This window comes from Myotis brandtii, unplaced genomic scaffold (genome assembly GCF_000412655.1).
Source record: "Myotis brandtii unplaced genomic scaffold, ASM41265v1 scaffold64, whole genome shotgun sequence".
Lineage (NCBI taxonomy): Eukaryota > Metazoa > Chordata > Mammalia > Chiroptera > Vespertilionidae > Myotis > Myotis brandtii.
Window position 1 is genome coordinate 948,908 of NW_005370460.1, and position 1,520 is coordinate 950,427.

The 1,520-nt window shown below is 65.7% G+C and overlaps 1 protein-coding gene across 1 annotated transcript in view; it reads left to right on the forward strand.

The window, feature by feature from the left end:
• The window catches only part of NOS1AP (nitric oxide synthase 1 (neuronal) adaptor protein), a 113,316-nt gene that overhangs the window by 104,279 nt on the left and 7,517 nt on the right, over positions 1-1,520 (forward strand). Inside the window, exon 9 of the mRNA XM_014528519.1 lies at positions 498-663. Within this exon, the coding sequence (XP_014384005.1) occupies positions 498-663 (166 nt within the window). The remainder of the gene's footprint in view (positions 1-497; positions 664-1,520) is intronic.

Consider the following 1,520-nt stretch of genomic DNA (forward strand, 5'->3'; position numbering starts at 1 on the left):
TGCACCTTGCCCAGGGCTGCCACGCTCACGTCACCCCCACAGCGACCCCTTAATGCCCTTCTAGGCACAAGGTCACCTGTGTGAGCATCTTCCTGCCTGGGGCTCCACTTCCTCGGGGTCCTTCCGCTCAGTGCGTCCCACCGCGAGCTCTCCAGGAGCCGCCTGGGACACGCAGGCAGCGGGCCCAGTCCGGGGGCCATAGACATAGGAAGGGATGGACGGTCAGGGGACGGGGCTGACACCACAGACGTGAAGACAGACTTGGTGGAGGCCACCTCACAGTTTCAAAAGGGCCGCAGGGGCTTCAGGTTCTGTGTTTGGGGGTGACTGCTGTGAGCTGCTTCTTGGAAACACCAGGATGACAAGCCCAGGTGCCGCTTCGTCTGGGGTTGAATGTGGGGTCATGTCTGGTCCCTGCGAGCGCCCCGGGTTGGCATTCACGTCTATCTTCTCTGCCTCTCTCTTCTCCACCCCCTCGTCTCTGCTTCCTGCGTCAGGTTCACTTGCTGAAGGACCAGCTGGCTGCGGAGGCGGCGGCGAGGCTGGAGGCGCAGGCCCGCGTGCACCAGCTCCTGCTGCAGAACAGGGACGCCCTGCAGCACGTGTCCCTGCTGGTCAGGCAGGTGCAGGAGCTGGAGCTGAAGCTGTCGGGACGGAGCACCAGTAAGTCAGGGCCCGTCTGCCGGCCCCTCGCTGCCCTGGCGGGGGGGCGGGGGGGGGCGCCACAAGTTCTTCCCCAGAAGCTCTTGGCGGTGCCGACCTACTTGGCATTCCAGCCGAAACCCAAGGTCCACCTGGGGGACCTGCACGCCAGGGCCCGACGGGTCTCGGCTACTCCCAGCCCAGGGCCCAGCTGCCCGTCACCGTCACCAGCCGGGTCCCCAGCCTCCCTGGGCCCTCGGCTCGCCACCCAGGCTTCCCCCCGACACACCACAACACACGCTCGTGGCCAGGCCTGGCGGGCGTGGCTCTCTGTCTACCTGGGCTTTCCCTGGCGAGCACAGAGAGCAGGACGGCTCTCCCGCAGGAGGTGGAGGCGCTGCTGTCGGTGCTATGCTGCTGGGTGGCGGTGCCTGGCGCCTGGCCTCTGTGCCCAGCTGTCTCCTGGCCAGACCGGGAGGTGCAGCTCCACGCTGCCCTTGAGCCTCTGGGGCTGACCGTGTCCAACTCAGAGATGAGGAGGTGCTCTGGCAGGTTGAGGACGAGAGGCGTGGAGCCAGGGTCAAACCGGGTCTAATTACAAAACTAGTGCTTTTCCTGGGGCCCCAGTAGCTCCCCTGACGATCGCCTGGCTTCTCTAAAACATGCCTTCCCAGGCACCTGAGATGGGGCCGCAGGGGCTGCAGGGCGGGCTCTGCTTGTACAGCCCAGAGCCCTGGACGGGCACCCCTGCCCGTCCCCGCCTGGAAGCCAAAAGATTTTATTTTTGTCCCTTGAGCCCCCCCCCCCCACGGTGGTTAGTCTGATCCCAGGCCACCCCAAGAGTCACCACGTCCTGCTGCCAGACTCCACCTGGACCT